The sequence below is a fragment of the Chionomys nivalis genome, chromosome 12 (genome assembly GCF_950005125.1).
Source record: "Chionomys nivalis chromosome 12, mChiNiv1.1, whole genome shotgun sequence".
Classification (NCBI taxonomy): Eukaryota; Metazoa; Chordata; class Mammalia; order Rodentia; family Cricetidae; genus Chionomys; species Chionomys nivalis.
The window spans coordinates 70,546,151-70,567,421 of NC_080097.1; the positions used below are offsets into that span (position 1 = coordinate 70,546,151).

At 45.0% G+C, this 21,271-nt stretch overlaps 1 protein-coding gene across 1 annotated transcript in view; it reads left to right on the forward strand.

The window, feature by feature from the left end:
• Nucleotides 1–21,059, forward strand: part of Dusp29 (dual specificity phosphatase 29) — a 46,782-nt gene extending 25,723 nt beyond the window's left edge. Inside the window, exons 3-4 of the mRNA XM_057786567.1 lie at nt 8,850–9,070; nt 20,606–21,059. Of these exons, the coding sequence (XP_057642550.1) occupies nt 8,850–9,070; nt 20,606–20,835 (451 nt within the window). The 3' untranslated portion in view covers nt 20,836–21,059. The remainder of the gene's footprint in view (nt 1–8,849; nt 9,071–20,605) is intronic.
• The last annotated feature ends 212 nt before the right edge of the window (nt 21,060–21,271 follow it).

Sequence of the window (21,271 nt, forward strand, 5' to 3'; positions counted from 1 at the left end):
GCTTCTGTCTCCCCAGCCTTATATTCCTCTCTGCACCCAGCTGTGTCACTTTCTGTCTGTCCAGACCTCCAGATCTTTAAGGTTAACTAGTGGCCAGCTCTGTCCTCTCATCTTCAGGCAAGCTTTGTTAGAGTAAAAACAAGATATCACCACATTTCCCTTTTTTGTCTAAAGTAAATGAAAGGTTATAACTAATATAAGAAAAACTATATACATTAAGTGTAATAACTACATACAATATAAACAGGCAATAATTACATCAACAATGTAATTAGCATTTGACAAATTCAGAGAAAATACTCCTTATCGATCCAATCTTGCTGAGTCCAAAAGGTTGTACCTGATTCACTTTCTATTCTAACTTGCATTACCAAAACTACCTTTTTGTGTCTTTCAACCTAATACACTTTACATTTCTTTAGTGAATTTCTTTTCTGAATCTGGTAACAAAGAAAACTATAACTACTATAAAATCTTTAACTCCATTAGAGACCCGAGAAGGAAATATTACCCGAGGAAGCAGGAAGTGCAAACAAGTGACTTCCAGAAAATGTGAGAAATGACGGAAACAGCTGACTGCCTGGGCGGTCATCCATGTTTCCTCTGGAACATTGGAGCATCCGTCTTTGGCCAACCAGAGAGACATTTCTTTGAAGCAAAATATCTTGAAGGGCTGTCCACCTTGTCTTGGCAAAGTTTAGCAGTCACTGTCTATCATCAGCCAAGGCAAAGGCATTTTCTTGCCCAGACTTTTGCCACAAAGAAAATAAACGCCATATGGAGTCTCTTCAATGTCCTTCATCTTTTCTGAAGTAGATTGGTGCTGTCAGAAGCAGACGTGTCTCAATATCAAAAAACCCTACATTATTAAAATATCTTCAATGCCATATTTTGTAGATCTCTGGAGTGTTTGAAGATGATGTGTCTATCTAAAATGTATCTTTGTTTGATCTTGAAAACATAACTAATATGACAATAAGTTTGATTGTAGTAGGTGACTAATTACTAACCTGCATTTCATTATGATCCTAAACAGTTGATAATAATAACTTTTAAGAACTAGAAATTTGCATTGCATTGTTAAATGAGTTGCATAATTACAATACCTTGAACAAGATTAGAAATGTATGTACAGTATGTTCTAACAAAAATAATCTTAAATTTGTATCAGTATACAAAAATCTATATAAATGTAAAATATTTAAAACTAGTAGTTTTTTTGGTTTAAAAGTAGATTCAAGAAACTATCTTTTAATCCTTTTGTATGTCCTCTCTTTTTCTTTTCAAAGTAGATCGATAATCTACCTTTTTATCTTACCATATCTATAATATCCCCATGTTTTCTTTTCAAAACAAGAACCCCGAATCTAATCTCTTGTTCAGCTTCTTTCCTGACCATTACCAATAACAACTTGTAACCAACCCCCCTAAACAATGACAAATATCCGTAACCTAATGAAAGACCAAAAACCACACACCCACCCCTTGGGAATGTGACCTCGTATTTTTTAAGTTTACTTCCTGCTGCCTGGGGAGGGCAACAGAATCTTTAGGACAGCCTGAAAAGAAAAATTTGGGTTAATTGTCAAGTCCTAGGAGATGCAACCATATCATTTGTTGTCCAGTCTCTGCATAGCAGGAAAGTTCAGGCGCTTGTCTCAAGTCCTGGCTAGAGTATTCTGTGAGGCTGGATCTCAGCTCGCCACCTTGAAATTGCCCTGAGCAGTTTGTAGTTCATAGCTGATCTTTAGGTGGTGGTTTTCTGCTTACTGGTGCATTTATAGTCCTGGTGGAATTGTCGTGGGGCCCCATCCTTTTGGAGACTTCAAAGTTACTGTTAGGTGTGGTCATGGCTCACTGTAGAAAATTTAGACATTTTAAATGTCATATGCAGCAGATCTCAATGAGGTTAAGGATCGGTGTTTGTTATGTACATCCAGAGTACAAAGACTTAATTCCTAGTTACCTGATAGAGACTCAAATCTGAAATCATGTACAGGAAGCTAGATGAAGCCTTTTTCTAGGATTAGTTAGTGCTCTATATGACCATTAATATCATGACAAAATGTTTAAAATACACACATACACACACACATATATATCTTATAAATTTTGATATATTTATACCTTAAGAAAAGTTTTAAAGAGTCAAATTAAAACCAAAAGATTATGAGATTGGTGGCAGTAAAATAGTCCATTTTGTTTTTTCTTCTGTCCCATATGAGGTGAGCTGTTCTGACATGAAACAGAGATTTTGGATTTTACTTTAACAAGCATGCTTGAGTTTAGAGAAGGAGAGAGTCACACTTCAACTCCAAAGTTAGCTTAAATTTTTAATTGGACTGGGACTGTAAAAAGGCTGATGGCATTATATGTCTATAGAGAACAGCAGAAACATTTGGGAAGATTTATGAAATTTTATCCTGTTGGAGATGTAATATGCCAATAGGCCAATTTACTCCTTTTTCTTGGTGCACTTTTTTTTCTGGATGATTTACACTTTTCTTCACATGTCTCATTTGTCCAGTGGTCTTCAGATTCCTTAGCTGGATGCCTTCATTCTCCTAAAAAGACAAAAAGAAAACCCTGCCCCAACCTTAACTTTGGGGAGGTTCCTTTTGACAAGTTATATCTGATCCAACGAGAAGCATTTTTTTAGTTGTATAAGTTAGTTTAGATTGAATAATCACATTGGTTGATGGACTATCACCTCTTCTAACCAAGAGGTCTCTCTTGTTCAAATCAAACCTTTATCAATTTTGATGGTATCCATAAATAGCTTTTCTTCTCCTATGGAAACAAAAGCAAAACCCCTTCCCCAACACATATCCTGGTTTCCATTCTGAGCTCAGCACATCTTTAAAGTATACAGGCTGATTTAATTTCGTAGGTTTTCCTATTACCCAATGTCTCTCTACAGCTGTCATTTCTTCCTCATTAGCATTTAGAAAGTTCAAAGCTAATAAAGCATTAAGCAATCTTTATTTCTGGGGGGTCTTTATTATCCCTTTATGTTTACTTAGCATATCCTTTAGAGTTCAGTTTAATCTTTCTATAACTGCCTGCCTTATAGGATTGTGTGGTACACCTGTAATATGCTTTATATTGTAACAAGCAAGAAACTGTTTCATTTTACTAGAGACATATACTAGAGCACTGTCGGTCTTTATTTGTGCAGGGATACCCATGTGGCCATAACGTCTAGCAAATGTGTGATTACCGAATCAGACTTTTCTGAACTCAAAGCAGTCACCTGTTGACAGAGGTTTCTGTCCCTCCAGGTCCCACAGCTGTTCAGTCCCAAAGAAATCACACAGAGGTCTACATTAATCATAAACTGGTTGGCCTCTTAGCTCAGGCATATTATTAACTCTTACATCCTACATTAATTCATAATTCTTGTCTGTTTTAGCTACGTGGCTTGGTACCTTTTATCAGTGAGGCCTTCTCATCTTGCTTCCTCTGTGTCTGGGTTTATGGCTGCAGACTGAGTCTTTCCTCTTCCCAGAATTCTCCTGTTCTAATTGTCCCACCTCTACTTCCTGCCTATACTTCCTACAGTTTTTTATTAAAATTATACAAGTGACAGGATACAAGACCATTGTCCCATAGCAGTCACCCATTTAAATCCTGAGTAGGTATCAGTGGTGTGGTGTACACATTTTAACTTTTCAATTTCTACAAAATGGAATACATCTATCTGCTAGATTTTATTCCTTTGAGTGCCCTTTGGGTTACTTCCTCCAGGTAGTGGAGTTTGGTTATATAAAGAACAAGTAGGGCATTTCCTTATAATTTCCTTTGCTTGTTGCCACATGATGGAAAAGTCTTTTTTTTTAAATCTTTGCTATTGACATGATTTTTAAAATTTATATTCTGAGGCCTTCAGCATATTTCTAATCAATAATTGATCAATTTCTTCATTACTTTATGCTAGAGGGTCTGGAAGACCCATATGTGATTGGATGTGTGTTTTATATATACAGGATGATTCCTATTCCTGATTATTTCTTTTAATTGGATAAATAAAAAAGTTAATTCTGAATCATTTGCTATAAATTCATTGGTTTCAATATGCAAAACAACTCTTTCTTCATATTGTGAATCAGTAACTATGTTGGGAGGTTCCATAAAATCTATTAATTCCATAAGAATAACATATAACTATTACTCTTGAACAGAATCATAAGGGCTTAGATCCACTTTACTCAAATTTTCTGACTTGCAACCTGACATTCCTGATTCATTTCCATCAGTATAGGATGTAGGGGTGCTGGTTATTGGTGTTTCCCATACAATGTGAGGAAGGCTACAGTTAGTTTCTTTATAAATTGAATTTCCTTGCTTTTGGGATATTTGTTGTTAATCTCACACAAAAAAATTACTGCAAGCTCTTTTCCAACATTCACCTTCTGCCCATAATTTATCAATTTCTTCATTAGTTAAAGGTTCTACAATTTCTGCTGGCTCTATATCTGCTAAGTGATGAAGTCTCAATTTTTCTTTTAGAATCAAGTCCCTTTCCCATATAAATTTTTAATTTTTTACTCTGTTTATGTGGTAAAAAGGATGTATTTTAAAACAGTATCTTTCCTTTGCGTTAATATTCCAGCAGGAGAAGGCATAGAGGGAAAACAACCAAAATGTAATCAAGCTTTGGAAATAAACAACCTGCATGTACTTCATGTAATTTCTTTTCCACAAAAGCCAATTCTCTCTCAGCTTCATCTGATAATTCTCTTGGATTATTTAGGTCCTTATCATCATTTAAGATTTTGAATAAATTACTCAGTTTTTCATTTTTACCTCAACAGTGGGATGTACACTGGAAATGTCTCCTAGCAATCTTTGAAAGTCATTAAGAGTCCACAATTGGCCAGGTAGTGATGATGCAAACCTTTAATCCCAGCTCTTGGGAGGCAGAAGCAGGCAGATATCTGTGAGTTCGAGGCCAGCCTGGTCTATAAGAGCTAGTTCTAGGACAGGCTCCAAAGCTACAGAGAAACCCTGTCTTGAAAAACAAAACAAAACAAGAAAAAAAAAAAGAGTCCACTATTGATCTCTCCTATTTTGCACCTTTTGGGGTCTAATTTTTTGTAGACCTATTTTATATACTAAATAATTAACAGAATCTCCTGTTTGTATTTATTCACAGGTAATTTGTAATCCCCGACAAGGCAAAATTTTCTTTACTTTTTCAAACATTCTTTCTAAGGTATATTTGAATCAGCTATTAAGATGTCATCCATGTAATGGTAAACTACAGATTGAGGAAATTGCTTATGTATCATTTCCAATGACTGATGTACAAAATATTGGCACAGAGTGAGACTATTTAACATTCCCTGAGGGAGCATCTTCCATTGATATCTCTTAAGAGGTTGAGAATTATTATAAATTGGCAACTTGAAAGCAAATTTTTCTCTGTCTTTTTTTCTTGTAAAGGTATAGTGAAGAAATAATCTTTTAAATCAATAACTACAAGAGGCCATCCTGTTTTGTTTTTGTTTTCAAGACAGAATTTCTCTGAGTAGCTTTGGAGCCTGTCCTGGCACTTACTATGTAGACCAGGCTGGCCTTGTTCTGCCTCACAAGTGCTGGGATTAAAACCATGTACCATCAATGCCTTGCTGAGGTCATTCTTTAGGTAGTAGAGAAGGCAAAGGAATTCCATACTGTAGAGAGCTCATTGGCTGAATCACCTTATTAAAAGCTCTTAGATTTGTTACCATTTTTCAGATTTCTTTTTAATAACAAATATAGCAGAAGTACAAGAACTGGTTGATTCTTCAATATGCTGTACCAGGTGTTCTAAGGTCTATAGTTTCTATGTTGCTAAAGGCCATTCCTCAACCCATACAGGTTTGTCTGTCAATCATTTTAAAGGTAGGGCTTTTGGTGCCTTTGAAAGATCAGCAGCTGTTGTACAAACTGAATGGTTGGTGACTGGTCTTTATAATGCCTTCTATATTTTCCCCAGAAACATACATTAATCTGTGGTTTATTTCTAAGATTGGAGGCTGTTAATCTGACTATTCCATTGCTGTAACAAATCACATGCCCATAAATTCATTGCTATGTTAGCCACATAAGATTTTAATTTTTCTCTCTATCCTTCTGACCCTATACATTTGACCTATCTCATGTTCTGTTTCATCTGAGATAATGTTCTGATCCCTAGAACATGAATATTTATCTCCTGAAGATTCCAATTTGGATGCCAATATTCTGGTGCAATTATTGTTACATCTGCACCTATGTCTACAAGACCTTCAAAGACAATGTCATTTATTTGTATTTTTAATTTTGGTCTTTGTTCAGTTATAGAATTTTCCAAAATATTTGTTTTACAGTTTCTCCTAATTTTTTTTTGTTGTTCTCTCTTCTACAGCTGTTCAATCATTCAGAGAAGTATGGTTTCTTACAATAGGCATTAGATTCTTTAATTCCTCTGGGAAGGAGTTTCCACCACAATGATAGGAAACAATGGTAATGAATTTGGCATAGGAGCCTGCAAGAGTCCCCTCAAGGTGTCTCCTGATGGCAAAGGGTTACCTTGACTGTCCCTAATTGATCTACATTCATTAGCCCAATGCCTGTCCTTGGCCACAACATCTACTTCATAATCCCGAAGGGAGGGGCATTCTGTTTGCATTAGGCTTAGAAAAAAACATTGTTTCTTAGGAATACCCTGTTTACAGTCCTTTTTAGGTGACCTTGTTTACTGCAATTGAAACACTTGACATTTTGATTTTTCTTTAAACCTCTCAGTTGAGGCATTGCCTCCATTAGCCTGGCCTGTGGGAACGTCTGTGGGGGGTACTTTCCTAACTGCCAACCTCTGTGGGTGGTACCAGCCCTAGGCAGACGGACTGTGTAAGAAACGTAGCTGATTGTGAGCCTGGGGCTCCTCCACGGTCTCAGCTTTAGTTCCTACCTCAGATTCCTGTCTTAAGCTGTTGCTTCCCTTGCTGATGGATTGTAGCCTTTCCTCATCAGGTCGCTTTTGTTAATGGCATTTATCATGGCAACAATAACTTAGGACAGCATGTTACTCTGGCACTCTAGTGTTGAGGTCTGACACCCTGTTACCCTTCCCTGAATAGTGGGCTGGTCTCTGTGATATTGAAGAACAGGTCTTCTTAAAGCTGAACCCCATCACTCTCTTCAAACACCGACTAAAGTTCTTATTGACCCCCAGATACTGATCCTGACAACCAAGCACTTCTAAGACCAAAGCCTATATTCCCTCCAAATCTTCCTCTCCTCATTCCATCATACCCTCTAGGCCCCTCCTCCTCCCTCCACCTCCATCATACACACTGGTCCCTGCCTCCTCTCCTCTTCCTCCACCATACACTCTGGTCCCAGGCTCCTCCCCTCCCATCATATGATCTGGTCCCCTCTTCCTCCCCTGATTCCCACTTAGTCTGCTGAGATACCCCTCAGAACATGCCTCCTTCCTCTCTTTCACAACAGCAGGCCTTTCTTGCTTCTACTTTTTATCTCCCTCCAATCCATCTGTCTCCACACATCAGTTATACTGATCTTTTAAACAACGCTCACCCCTTTCTTAAGCCATCTACGGCCAGAGTAATATCCAAACTCCTCTTCACTGTGCCTACAGGACCCACCGTGCCTGCTCAGTCCTTCAGCCTGGTAGCCTTCCCAGTCTTCCTCGCCATTCCTTCAGCCTGGATGAAACACTCTTGCCCCAGTCTGTTTCCTGCCTTACTCCAAGGCCTCCAGCACCGCACCCATCACTCTGCCTCTGCCAAGCACCCTTCCAAACGCAGTCTCATGGTCACGCTATGCTATATTGTATCATGTGGCCCTTAGTGTCTCATGGCTCCTGCTGTTCAATTGGGATTTGCTACACCTATTAGAGTTGAAGTTTCCCCGGAGACCTTGGTTTATCAACCTGTTCTTTCTGCACCATGAGCACACCAAAGAATCCCCATCATTACTTGGGGATAAATGATTGACATCAGAAGTCATGGTTTCCTTCCTCATCCTCAGTGTTCACACCTTAGGTTGTGGTATTTCCTTGACATGGTCTGCCTCGCCTCTGCTTCCTCTCCTCATTGTTGACCCCAATGCTCATTCTTGTAGTAGGTCCCTCTCCCCCCGCCCCCCCACTCCCTTTAGGAAAAACTGCTTGCTCTTGACACTCTAGCCAGTGAACTTTTTTTTTTTGGTCTAGCTCCGTTCTCAGGCTAACTACCTCAAAGACCTTACTTTTGTTGCTAGAAATTCTGCTGAAAACCAAGACTCGCACCTGGAGGAAGTTAAGTCCTTAAAACAAGGCAAGCCCAACTAGGCGAAGGGGTCAAGAGAGCATCCAGCCCTCACCCATAGTGTGTCCTCCAGCCCTGGAAGCATCAATCTAAGAATTTTATCCAACCCCAACGAAATCCTCCCACATAACCACCCACTTGAAGCAGTTTTTAAAGCTATGACTCCCAAACCCATAAATGTATGGAGGCTTCAGACTAAAGGCCTCTTTTAAAGGCTCTCCTGCGGCTCGGTGAAGCAGACCCAGATGAACAGATTATTTCAGTGGCCTATGGGGAGATCTGGCAGGTCCAGCACCAGCAACAGCAGGGTTATGTGAATGATCCAAAATGAAAGGACAAGGGCAAAGTGAAAGTAGCCAGGGCCTTCTCCTGGGGACTGCTTTCTCAGCTGAAACACCAGGATGTGCTCAGGTGGGGCTCTGGAAGAGAGGGACTTCTTTGGGTCTTTACTTGTAAGCGCCTTGTACTGGGAAGACCCAGGGTCCCGCGAAGACAGCCGTGCACCTCCCAAAGCACATGGTGTTCACCGACTGACCCTTCTCCCTGCCCCAGGGCCACAGCACTGGACCGCTATGGGCTGCAGAAAGCAGGCTTCACGCATGTGCTGAACGCCGCGCACGGCCGCTGGAATGTGAACACTGGGCCAGACTACTACCGCGACATGGCCATTGAGTACCACGGCGTCGAGGCCGACGACGTACCCAGCTTCGACCTCAGCATCTTCTTCCACTCGGCTGCCGCCTTCATCGATTCGGCGCTCCGAGACGACCACAGTAAGAGACACTCTCCTCCCGTGCCCTGCCCAGGCCCGCCCCCCAGGCTGAGGCTCCGCCCCACCCGTCAGGTACCGCCTCCAGGCATAGAGCACGCCCCCAAGCCGAGACCCCGCCCCCGCCCTGCCAAGGCAGATCCGCACCCCCAACTCAGGGGAAAGGCCCCTCCCCGATACGTAGGCCCCTCCCCAGGAAGAAGCCGCCCTCCTGCCCGCAGCGTGGAAAGTAGTGCGAAAGGGATTCTCAAACCTGGTGCCCTGGGGCTGAGGGTTGTCGGCAGGGATTGGTTGAGCTAACTGCCCCGCCACCTACGTTGCTTGTGGAGTTCTGGGCTTGACAGCCACTGTTGGGAAAGGAAAGCCGGAGGTTTACACGGCCGGGCTTTTGGTCTGAGTCTGTCTACGAAGGAACGGCCGTCCATCCTTCAAAAAGGCCTGGGTGGTCTAGAGTTCTCAAAGCTGGGAACTGCATCGCGCTTGGGCCCAAACTGGACCAGAGCCAAAGACTTCAATTTTTAAGGAGCTGGCTTGCTTGAGAACCCATGAATAGACTTGAAATACTTCTGCTAATCACGCAAACCCACGTACTGCCCCCCCCCCCAGACACACACCTTCTAAAAGTTGCGGAGTCTCAACTATTTGTATGAACTACACTAGAGGGTCTGAGGGTCGCAGTGTCCCAGTTTCGCAATGTCACTTATCCATCTTTTAAGTCAAAGTGTTGATCCTTGCCCTTTAAACGCACTTTTGGCTGCTCTAATGCAGCGGGAGCTACAAGGCTATTTGGAGAGAAGGGCATCAAGGGTAAGACAATATGCAGTTACTGCTGCTGGGTGCGCTTCAGTACATTCCACAGAGGCCAAAGGGACATCACCCACCTAGTCGGGGCTCTGACTTCAGCCTCATGAGTTACACCCCTGTGGGAGTCATCACATAACTCAGGGTATCCAGTTACTGAAAAGAAGCCTTTGTTGCCACAAGGGGCCCGGAATTCCAAGGCTCGCTGACCAACTGACCTGCTTCAGAGCTTGCAACCTGGGGCTAGGCCTAGGCCAAGTCTGCCAGCCCGTGGACCTTGATGGCACCATTAGCTAGCTCCACAGCCAGACATAGTCACCCACAAAATTTGTCACTAGTCTGGACCAGAAGACACTGTGCAATGAAAAACAACCTCAGAGCCAGTGCGCTTGGATTAGAGGGAGGGACGTATCATTTCTGAGCTGTCTTTTTGTGATTCTAGTTACCGATGTCTTTTGTATTGTGTACATTCTGAGTTTCCACACAGGATCAAAAAAGCAACTGAACTGACTCCTCACCGTGAGATAAAATTCACCTCATTGTATTCGAAGTTAACCGAAACCGTATTTGTGGTTGTGTGTTGGGGGAGGGGCAGACGGGTGACACAGTACAGCAATCCAGTCCTTCAATATCTGTTTCATGTGCTCAGTTGCCATTTTTATGTCTTAGAACTCCTTCTTAATGGAAGGGGCCTTGGACAAGACAAGGACGGGTTCAGTTTCTCCTCACAAAACTCCGTAGTGAAGTGATTCCTCCAGCGATGGAGATATGAACCTTGAGCAGCTGGATGAGGAGCAGCGGAGGGATCCGGAAAGCGCTTGGCGCAGAACCTGGCGCGCAGGAGGCCCGCGGATGCACTTGATAGAGAGGGACTGTGCACTATGCCAGCACGTGCTTCTCATCACCGTAAAGTTTCCGGTCCTAAAAGGAAAGAAAGACATTCCGACTTTGAACTTGTATGATATACTCACATGAAAGCTTGTTATAGTATCCCAGCACACTGTTTGAGAAGCTGGCCTCACTGCCAAATCGGGAAAAGATCTGGGCTCTGGAGCAAGAAAGCATCAGGCTGGTGTTAGACGGGGAGCATGAAAGCACCCAGTAAAGGGCGGGTCAAGGGGAAAGGGTGCCTAGAGAAGTCAGAGAGCGCACAGGAAACAATGCATGGGTGAAGTGTGCCCATAAACAAACTGGCTGGGGTTAGGGAGCAGACCTTGTCGGCGGGTGGGGGGGTTGGGCTCCATTCTCAATGACCTTTGAATTTTGCACGTCTAAAGACTTCCACAAGCCAGGGTCTGAAATGCCAACTCTTCTCTGAATGGACGGCGCTGTCTGTGAGGCAGTGGGATAGAGCTATGGGGTGAAGACAGCCTTGTGTCTCCCTTTGAAGGGGACAGCTGCTGTTCAACCCCCATCTGCGTTTCTTGGGAGAATCGATGCCAGTGTGGCAGAACTGACTTTCCAGGGAAAACCTTCAATCTGGATTTTACTATCGTGCCACTCACATTTCAAGTGCCAGCAGAGGACAAACAAAAATGTCATCGTGATCATCCACTTGTCATCTGTGTCCTGAGTGGTCCGAGGAACAAAAGAAAAGGCTCATTAGCTTGGCTCCAGCACTGCCACAGACGCTAGGAGAAGCGGATGACAGGTGTTGAACCTGTCTGCCACAAGCAGGGGGTGGCCTGATAGTGTCGAGTCATGCGCTGAAAAACCAAGGGGCACTGCTGCGGCATTTCCGAGCCAGACCTGGGTTGCATGTTTCCTATTATACTCCTGATGTAAGAAGTGTTGATGAACAGTCCGTTCCCAAAGCAGGCCTTTCTCTGTAGCATGACTAATATTGGGGTTCAAGCGGAAAGATCAGAGAAGCAAAGCAGCCAACCACCAGAGAACTCCTACGTCTACGAAACCTTCAAACTGAAAAGAGAGCGCATTCCTGTCTCATTCTGCCTTACATTCCTCTCTAGTGCTGGGATTAAAGGTGTGTGCACCACCACTGCCTGTCCTCTGTGGCTAACTAGTGTGACTGCTGAGAATACAGGTGTGTGCACCATCACTGCCTGGCCTCTGTGGCTAACTAGTGTGACTGCTGGGATTAAAGGTGTGTGCACCACCACTGCTTGGCCTCTGTGGCTAACTAGTGTGACTGCTGGGAATACAGGTGTGTGCACCCACTGCCTGGTCTGTAAGGCTGACCAGTGTGCCTGCTCTGCACTCTGATCATCAGGCAAGCTCTATTTGTTAGGTCATAAACAAAATATCACTATATTTCTCTTTCTTCCCTCTTGCATTTCTTGCCCTTTGTTGGCAAGTCCCAGCCCAAAATACACCCCTATAGCCCACCCTCACTGCCAGTTATGCCCACCCTTCTTGTTATTTTCTTAATTTGATCCTATTGTTTTATAATGATGGGAACTGAACCCAGGCACTGCATGTGCTGTGTGATTTTCATTTTTCTTTTTCTTTCTTTTTTCCTTTTTTTTTTTTTTCTAGACAGGGTTTCTCTGTAGCTTTGTCCTGGAACTAGCTCTTGTAGACCAGACTGGCTCAAACTCACAGAGATCCGCCTGCCTCTGCCTCCCGAGAACTGGGATTAAAGGCGTGCGCCACCACCACCTGGCTCGTTTCTCTTTTTCATGTTTTATTTTGTGTTTTGACACAGGGTCTTGTTACATAGCCCAGGTTATCCTGGAATTCAGTATCCTACTGCCTCACCTGGTACTGGGATTACAGGCTTATACCACTGTATCCGGTTTGGTTTGGGACATTATCTTTTGCCGAGCCATGGAGCTATACCCACAGCTGGTCACCAGCCTCTGGGGTTCACTTCTACCCCTACTCTATGTCAACTTGACCTTCTGGAAGAACTAGGAAACCTCCATCATGGTGGCTAGGTGGGAGCAGTAATTTAGTCTGCTGTCCTGCCTGGTAGCTGAGAAAACAGACTCTGAGAAACCAGGGGGTGTGCCCTGGGTCACAGAACTAATCAGAGGCAGCATCCACTTAGCAGGGAAGAGCCTTCCCCTCACCCTAGCCTCATGGAGGACTCTTTTGTCCTTCACATGAGTATCTCTTTGTTGACTGTGTTATTTAAAAGTCACCGATTATCACGGAAGTGGAGGCAAGCAAGCTGGCTAAAAGATTTGACACATAAACTCCACCTTCTTCACTGGAAAGGACAAAGTGCTGCGAGGGAGCCTAGTGTGGATGCTCATGGTGGATGCTGGAGCATCTAACAGAGAGTGAGATCTGGAAACGCCAGATACTACCTGCTCCAGATAACACAGCTTGCCCGGCACTCACTCTTTGTCTTAAACAGGCCCCGGTCTACTTTTGAAGTCTTCACAAATTCTAACACAGGGACTGCAAACGTTGCCCAGTAGTGCACTGTTTAGACTTGGGGTGGAAGGGGGTGAGGAAGAAGGCAATCCCGGTACTCAAGATGCAGAGGCAGATGGATTTCTGTGAGTTTGAGGCCAGAATGATCTATACAAGTTCCAGGCCAGCCACAGCTACATAGGGAGACCCTGTCTCAGGAAAAATAAAGAGTTGGAAAATAAATCCAAGCTGGGAAGACAGCTCAGTTAGAATAATGTGTCAGTATAAGCCTGAGGATCTCAGTTCCCATGAGATCACATGTGAAAAAACAAATAAATCAAACAAGCAAAACCCCAGATGTGGTGATGTTGCCCTTGTAATATCAGTGCTGGAGATTCAGAGACAGGCTGGGACCCATAGCCAGCCGAGCCTACAGGCCAAGGTCCAAGTCAGTGACAGACCTGGTCACAAAAGACAAGATGGGCAGTGCCTGAGGAACAACATCTGAGGTTAACCCTTGGATTCCATTTGCATGCACGCATGCATGCACGCATGAACGCACGCTACAGACCACGTGGGTATGATTATAGATGAAATCATCTTTCTGGCAGGAGTTTTGTTCTCTGGTGTGTCTAAGCTGTAGCCAGGCCAGATTGTCCCCAAGTATTATAAGGTCCCCTTCCTTTCTGCTGGACTCACACCTTGTCCGCCTTCTCTGAAGGCCTCTACATCCTCCATCTCTTGGATGGAGTAGGAAGTCTTTCTCCCTGTATTCCAAGCCAGTGAGTGGGGAACAGGCAAGGGTAGTCCCTAAAACCAAGGAAGGTGGTGCTGATGAGGGTGCACAGGCATGAACAGCAGGTAGGTTTTGTGGGTCACAGGCTTGGCAGGTATGCCTTTATAGACATTTCGTCATCATCATTGTCATCGTCATCGTCATTATCATTATTGTTGCCGTCATCATCATTGTCGTCAGCAGCAGCAGCATCATTGTTGTCATCATCATCTTCATCATCATCATTGTCATCGTTGTCATCAGCATCATTGTCGTCATCATCATTGTCGTCATCATCCTTGTCATCATCATTGTCATCATTGTCATGAGCATCATTGTCGTCATCGTCATCATCATCGTCGTTGTCGTCGTCATCATCATCATCACCGTCATCGTCGTCATCATCATTGTCATCATCGTCATCATCATCATCGCTGTCATCGTCATCATCATTGTCATTGTCATGAGCATCATCGTTGTCATCGTCATCATCATTGTCATCATTGTCATGAGCATCATCGCCGTCATCGTCATCATCATCATGTATCTGTGATGCGTGCACAGGGGTGAACACCTGTTGAGGTTGGAGGACAACTTGCAGGAGTTGGTTCTCCTTCTACCAAGTGGGTTCTGGGACAGCCCTTAGGTTATCAACTTGCCCAGTAGTCAGTTTACCCAGGGAACCATCTCACTGCACTGGCTGCTGATTTGAGTGATGGAAGCTCACTTTTCAGACACCACTGAAAACAAGCAATTGGATGTGGCAGAGATTTTTTTCTCTGAGAAAAGATTTTACTCTGTAAACCAAGCTGGCCTCACATCTCAAATTCATGATAATCATGATACCTCAGTTTTATAGGTATGAGCTACCATGCCCAGGTAAATGCATTAGAAATCCTGAATTTAGAATTTCTCCTTATAATGATAGCATTTTCTCTTCTAGTAAATATTTGGTTGAAGACAGCATTTTTCAGGCATAGATTGCAAAATATTAGTAGATCATAAAATCAATATGGTAGATGTGCCCAGTATTTAGTTTTTTCTTTCTTTCATTTCTTTTTTTTGATTGAATAGAGAAAGAACAGACGATAATAGCACAAATTGCATGTAGCAAAGGTACATATTATTTGTAAAACGTTTGTCTGGTGCACACACACTGGCAGCATTGCAGAGCAGTGCCCAAGCTCTGGTGTCACACTGCCTGGACTTAGAACACGACCTGCCACTCACTGGCTGAGACTGGGACAAGCCACTTCTCTGCACATCCTTCAGTGACCTCACATGTAGAATGGCAATGATAACTTCATTAAAGCCACTAGGTAGCTGTGATAATTGACTATAATAAAATATGTCAAGTGTATAGCCACTAGGCCTATTGGTGCACACATTGGTGCACTAGGCATATTGGTGAGACTCTAGGTCAAGGAGGCTGAGGTAGGAAGACCGAGAGTCCAAGGCCAGGCCCCAGTGGTGTAGCAGGACCCCATCTCAAAAACACATAAACAAACAAACGAACAACCTCGAAATGACCCAGAATATCCAGGGCAAGTGAGGTCACCTATGACTCATTTTTGAATTGAACTAGAAAACATTGGTACTAACAACACTGCCTACCTCAGGACCCTGCTAGGGCTGGTAGCACGGTCATGAAGCCTCCTGGTTTCTTGAAGTTCAGGCAAGTACTGGGAACAGGCCTCCTTCACCACTGCAGTTTCCCACCAACATTGGGTTTCAACGGTCAACTTGACAGAGCCCCAGAGCCAAAAAGGAACAGCACCATGAGGTTCTGGGGACAGGAAAATGGTGAGGCCCAGGGGCACCTGAGACCAGCAGAGACTTCAGGCTCCTCAAAAGCTATGGGCTACAGCTGTCATCTATCACAAGTCTTTAGTTAGGACAGGAGAGAAAGAAGCACTTTAGCTATGGGCAGAGCTGGCCAGTGGCCAGGTAGCCACTACATGGAACATTCCATTGGGTAGATGGTGTTATGGTCCCTAAGTGGCGGCAGGCAGTGGGCTGCGGGGTCCCAAGAGCAGCCAGTCCCAGGCAGGGAGCTGTGTGGTGGGTGAGAGACCTCGACAGGGCAGTCAGTCCCACGAGGAGAGACAGACAGATGACCACACTGCAGGTCCTGGGCAGGGAGCCACACAGTGGGCAAGACAGAGACATGGATAGACATGCCATGCAGAGTGAGGTTGGATATTTATTTAATGGGTTATGGAGGGGAAAAGGGAATAGGGGTGAAGAGCAGAGAGAGAGAGGCAGAGAGAGGGAGAGAGAAACAGAGGGGGGCAGGGGAGAAGTGGGGAGAAGAGAGAGACAGAAGCTGCCCGAGAGAAGGGGGAGTGGAAGGAGGAAGGAAGGAAGGAAGGAAGGAAGGAAGGAATGAAGGGACTCCTCAGGTCGGAAGCTGAAGATCAGCTTGCCTCTGCGGAGGGGGGGGGGTGGGAGATGTGGGCGTGACTTGTTTCTTTAAGGGACAGAGCAGACCATTACAGATGGAACACTCCATCTATCATCGATGTTCATTGGCTTGGATGTTCATGCTGGATGAGAATGAGAATGTGGACCAGTGCCCCCTAGAGGGCACAGCAACAAAGGGGCTGTCTCTCACCCTTCTTGTTGGCTGGGGGAGAAAGAAAGGCACTAATTAAGATGAATTGGAGGACAGTTCTGTGCCAGGTCCCCTGTGGTCCTTGCAACTGGTCACGGGGCACAGGTCTTCCCAACCCAGGGGGAGTGAGATAGGAAAACTGGGGTGCCTTCCATGCAGGGATTCTTTTGTTTCTTTTGTTGTCTTATTCTGGCCTTTGTGGCTGTCCTGGGATTCGTCCCATGAGGACAGCAGGGTTGTGGGGTGAAGGGTGTGAAAAGGACAGAGAACCGTGCCTGTGCAGAAATTGTCCACAAGAACTTTCTGTTTTCTCTCCAGCCATCAGGCTGTGAGGTGGGAAGACAGACAGCTCCAGACACCCCAACCCATTGAACCTCAGTAGAGAATTCCACAGCCATAGGAAACGCCCACCACAGAGGGAGAAGAGAGGCTAAACCTCAGAGCACAGTGGCACACAGCGAGGGCCTCCCAAACACATTTTGCATTAAGCTGCTCCTTGTGGCATTGACCTTGTGGGCGACATCTGACAAGACATTTCACTTCTTAAACCTGTTCCCCATCAGTCCGCAAAGCAGGAACAATGACAATGAGTTTTAAGTCAAAGCTGAAAGGAGTCCTGGCCAGTGAGTGTACTGGGTGGGCTCTAGAGCGCCACCAAGTGGAGACCTGTGGGACCTGGCCACGTGTGCACCATGGCTGTGGATATGGGTGGTATTGGCCTGAACAGCATCGAGATCTCTGGTTCTCACAGTTTTAGGTTTCAGAACATTTTACACTCTTAAAAATCAGTGGAGACTTAAAGGCTTTCTATGTATAGGTAATATCTATCAAAGCTTTCTCCACTGAAAATAACTGAAAAATTTCAATATTCATTAGAAAACAATAAAACATGGATTGGTGGATCTCCGGCACCTGTAAATTGAGCATCATAGCTTGTAATCCCAGCACTGAAGGGGAAGAAGCAGGAGGATCAGAAATTGAACACCGTTCTCAGCTATGTAGGGAGTTCAAGGCCAGCCTGGGGTACATAAAACCCTGTCTTAGAAACAAAAACAAACCCGCCGGCCAGTCTTGCACTTTGAACGACTCATTTGCCACAATTCTGTAGTCACAAGTCACAAGTTCTATACTTGGCATTCGAAAATTGTGGTTTGCCAAATTTTGTGGGCCTTTCCATCCCCGCTGCCTTCACCGCACACTGCTGATGGCTCCACGCTGTTTCTTCCTCTCACCAGCCCCAGCCCTTGAGTGCTCTTGTTTTTTTGCCCGCTTGGTTTGTTATTGAGAAGAGGTCACTATGTAGCCCTGGTTGGCCTTTTACTTGCAGTAATCCTCCTGCCTCTGCCTCCTGAGTGCTGCAATTGGAGATATGTGACACCCGTCCGAATGGGAGACTATTGAAGGGTTAGGAAACTCAGCATCCTGTTGTAGATGGAGTTTTAGAATTCCAAACTCCCTGACAACACACACATCACATTTTCTTTGAAATGACAGACTGCCTTTGTTCACTTTATTTATTTTTTTTTAATTTCCAGATTGGTAGCCTTAGGTGGCCTGGATAACTTTGTAGATAAACCAAGCAGTCCTCAAATTCACAGTAGTTTTTCTGCCTCTGCCTCTGAGTGCTGGCCACCACAGGCATGTGCCCCACAACTGGGCCTTGCTTATTCACTTCTGAGAAGAGTGCTACCAAATACTTAAGTTTGGTTGCCCACCGGACACACTGTTTTTCCTTCAAAGACAAATATTCGTTGTATGCATCCAGCGTGCTTTGTGTATATGGCATGAAGTGTACCCCAGGGCTGAAATTTGATATAACTTCATTTTTACTGTTGCATTGAGAATATTCTCGAGGGAACTGACTGCCCCCTCCCCAGGGTGTGGTGGTGGACTTAGCAGTGATTATTGGCATACTGACACCTGGGACATCATTCATACTAAGGCGCCACTGCCTTTGTGAATGTCACGAGGACAAAGTTATGTGTGTTAACAGTCAAAAGGGTCAGTGTCTAAAGGTGCTATTAGCAGGGTATGATGACGTGTGCCTGTAACCTCAGAACCCTGGATGTGGAGGCAGGAGGATTAGGTGACTGAAAGTGTCATGAGGTACGTGGTGGATTCAGGGCCAGCCTGGGATACATATGGCCTGTCTAAAACCACAGCAAACCACACCACAAAACCCCCTCCAGAACTAGCATGGAGACAGGGCTTCTTGGCTTTAGTTGTTGGGGTTCATCCTGTGCCCCTGGCACAAGACACAGTAAAACTACTTCCACTGTTTAGCTGGTTGGTGGTTTGGGATTTGTCAAAAAACAAACAAACAAACAAACAAACAAAAAAAACCAAACAAACCAAACAAAGAAACCCAAACTGTAATCTGCTGGCCTGGTCTGTCACCTGGTACCCTGTCCCCTTAAGAGGCAAGCCCCCCACACTCCCAACCTCCCCTCCCCACCGCCCCTTCTCTGTCTGCCCTTCTTCTGGGGAGGCAGCTTCTGCCTCTCTTCTCCCCCCTTTCTCCCCTTCCTTTTCCCCTCCATAACCCACTAAATAAACTCTACACCCAAACTTTCTGCATGGCGTATCTGTGTCTCCAGCAGAGGCCTCAGGCCACCTGCTGGGGGACCCGCGAGGCCTCCGTGACCACTCGTGGGTCCAGTCCCCCACCAGCTCTTTATAAATGATAACACAATGTACTTTATTTTCACTGTTTAAAAGCCTGATGGGCCATGTGACTTTATCCTGATTGGTTTTTCTCACTACTGATCTGATTCTGCCCCTCCACATGACAGTTAAGGAAATTAAGGCTTAGGAGGCTAAGTGGGTCTGTCATTTGTCACCCAGCTGGCAGTTAGTGGCAGAAGGGAGTCAGCAGGCTCCCATGTGTCCTGAGTCCTTTGGGGGCTGTGGGAGCTCTGGCATATTCACGGTGTCACACAGATGTAAAGGCGTTCACACCCTTGTCCTGAACCGCCAGTCCAGACAGGACGGTCAATCCAGGGTAATCCTGGGCTCTCCTGGCACATTCTAGTTAAATTGCTTAATCCTGGCACTTGGGGGACTGACTGAGGCAGGACAATATTGAGTTTGAAACCATCCTGGGTTACACAGGGAAGCCGTGTCCAAAAATATAAAGAATTAAAGTATTTAGAAATATTTACTTGCAAGGGCCAGGGGGTCTAGCTCAGTGGAATAATGGGCCCTGCGCACATGTAAGGCCCTGCATATGATCTCCCACATTAGTAAAGAAAGAAGGCATATGCTCTGAAAAGCACTGTCCTGGGGACGTAGCTGGAGGGTGTGTAGCATGTGTAAGGTCTTGGGTTTTATTCCCAGCATGGTTGGAGGAGGGTGGTTTAAGAAAAAAAGAGAACTATTCATATACTGATATACAAAGCTCTCCAATGTAAACTGTTAAATGAAATAAACAAAATAGAGAAAAGGTCTTTGAAAGGCTGGGAGTGTAGTTCCATGGTTGTCCGGCAGGCTTAAGGCCCGGGTTTCCATTCACAGTAGAAGGGGAGAGAAGGGAGGAGGTGGGGGGAATCTAAAGTTTGTGGGTTTGGGAGTCAAGAACAAAGAGTGTGCGGGGAAATCTGTTTTGCTGGGCAGATTCTGGGAAGAAGGGGGCATCGGTAGGGGCACCGGTTGCTCTGGAGAGTCAAGGAACCCTGTGCAAGGGGATTTCTCAGTCAGTCTCCTGGGGTAGGCTTTGACCTTTGAACCTTGCTGAACACGACTAAATAAACAGACAAAAGAAAAAGCTTCCAGGTTTGGTGCCTTCTCCTCTTTTGGAGCAATGAATGTGACTTTCACCAATCCTACCACACACCAGTCAGCAAACAGGTCTACTGGACACAAACTGCCTTCCCAACACCCCTATGAAAGAAAGAGACAAGTGACTGTGTCCCCATTTTGCAGATGGGGAGCTGTGGCCCAATCCAAACTATGGACAACAGAGAGGATGAATGTGGTTAAGACGCCTCATCCCGTTCAGCATTGGTTTTCCTGTCCCCCTCCACCTGCAGGTAAGATCCTGGTTCACTGTGCCATGGGCCGAAGCCGCTCAGCAACCCTGGTCCTGGCCTACCTGATGATCCACAAGAACATGACCTTGGTGGATGCCATCCAACAAGTGGCTAAGAACCGCTGTGTTCTGCCCAACCGGGGCTTCCTGAAGCAGCTCCGGGAGCTGGACAAGCAGCTGGTGAAGCAGCGGCGACAGGCCGAGCCAGGGGACCGTGAGCTGGGGCGGTAGGGGGCCCTCGGAGAGAGGATCAGAGACCCTGGCACCCAGAGCAGAAGGCTGATGGGTGTCTTCGCGGAAGCTTTGTTGGTCGTGGAGATGGGACACAGGGAAGATGAGCAGCTGTCGCCTCCAAGTCCCGTTCTCCTCCTCAGGAACGGCCAGGACAACTGCAGGGGACTGGCTTCAGATGAGGACCACTCTGTGGTCTCCTGTCCTTTAAGTTCGAAGTGAACAGGGAGGTTTTTTTTGTTTTGTTTTTAATGTGTGAGCATTGTGTTGTGATTAAACATTTGGCTCTGAAAGAAAAAATCACGTTCTTATAAAAATATAACTTAAAATAGAACTTGATTTTTTAACCACAGAAAATTGCTTGGCAAGCCATGTTACAAGACAGGCTTTACCACTTAGGAGGAAGCCTCAGAGCAACCATGTTTCTTTATCCATG